The following is a 1,077-nucleotide window of genomic DNA, read 5'->3' as shown; positions in this document are numbered from 1 at the left end:
ATTTGTGAACTAAACTTCTAATGTTTAAATGCATTAGCTTGAAAAACAAATTGTCGTTAATTCCGTTGTCGCTGATGGAGTTATACAAAGCATTTATTTGATTTATATCGTCATATAGTCTGCAGGTTTTTTCTACAAGATTGCTGCGAGTATCGTTAGCAGTATTTAACGAATTTTTGTCAGCCATGTTTGTTCGTTGTATCGGAGTTTTTGTCGGTGTTTTTCCCGAAACGCCATTCGCGTACAATGATGTGTTTTAACATAATTTCCGGGTCCTTCATCTTCGGTCCATCGCAACTTTCGACACATACACGAAACATCGTTGATTCTTCCTCATCCTTGTTTACTGGATCGCTTATTTCCTGATTAGAACGTTTTATCACCGGAAAACAAGAGATGACGTTTATACCACTTGTTTTAAGAAAATCTATGACATCATTTCTGTGACATCTTTTACGTTGCTCATCAAGAAAACGGTCTTTTTTATAAAGTTCTTTTCGGCCTGAAGTTTGCAGTTGTCGATTACTTTGATGCCAATAATTTTTTTAATTGGTTTTGGAATGGATGCGTTAACATTGCCCGTGTTACCGGTGGTACCACTTGATTTCATTTCATTATTATCTTCAGATGAGTTGTTTAGTCTGGCTCTTTTTTTATTTCTGGAAATGTACTCTCTAAACCCATCCTCCACTGGTGTTTTCTCGGCATCTGACCACAGGTTTCCAGGGTTGAAATTTTGATTATTTACGTCAACAATTAAATCGCTTGACTTTTCAAGTACCTTTGGCGCTATACTTTTTTCAACTTCATTACAGTGTGATGTTTTAGTGCCAGATATTAATAAATTCGATGAAACTTTGTCAGCGTAGCTACAATGATGCATTTTGCTACTTCGTCCTAAGGGATTCGAGTTTGAAAGCAGTTTGTTGTGGTGATTATAATATGTCGTTTTATCGTAGTTCAGCGCTATATTATTAACGGTGTTTTTTACCGCGCAAATTTCCTTGTTGTGCACCTCTAAGGTATTAAGCACGTGCTGCTGTTGGCTGTGCAATATGTCGGTAATTTCTCGTTTAA

At 36.7% G+C, this 1,077-nt stretch overlaps 1 protein-coding gene across 1 annotated transcript; it reads right to left on the bottom strand.

Annotated features, from left to right (window-relative positions):
* Positions 1-179: 179 nt before the first annotated feature.
* HELRODRAFT_179485 (hypothetical protein) lies at positions 180-883 on the bottom strand (the record flags this gene model as incomplete). The annotated part of the gene is made up of 2 exons (XM_009028316.1): positions 180-362; positions 458-883. 2 exons carry the CDS (start codon positions 881-883, stop codon positions 180-182), a joined length of 609 nt encoding a protein of 202 aa, XP_009026564.1.
* Positions 884-1,077: the final 194 nt, after the last annotated feature.

This window comes from Helobdella robusta, assembly GCF_000326865.2.
Source record: "Helobdella robusta unplaced genomic scaffold HELROscaffold_54, whole genome shotgun sequence".
NCBI classification, from domain to species: domain Eukaryota; kingdom Metazoa; phylum Annelida; class Clitellata; order Rhynchobdellida; family Glossiphoniidae; genus Helobdella; species Helobdella robusta.
The sequence above is the reverse complement of the archived record's forward strand: the minus strand, read 5'-3'. Positions and strand labels throughout refer to the sequence as shown.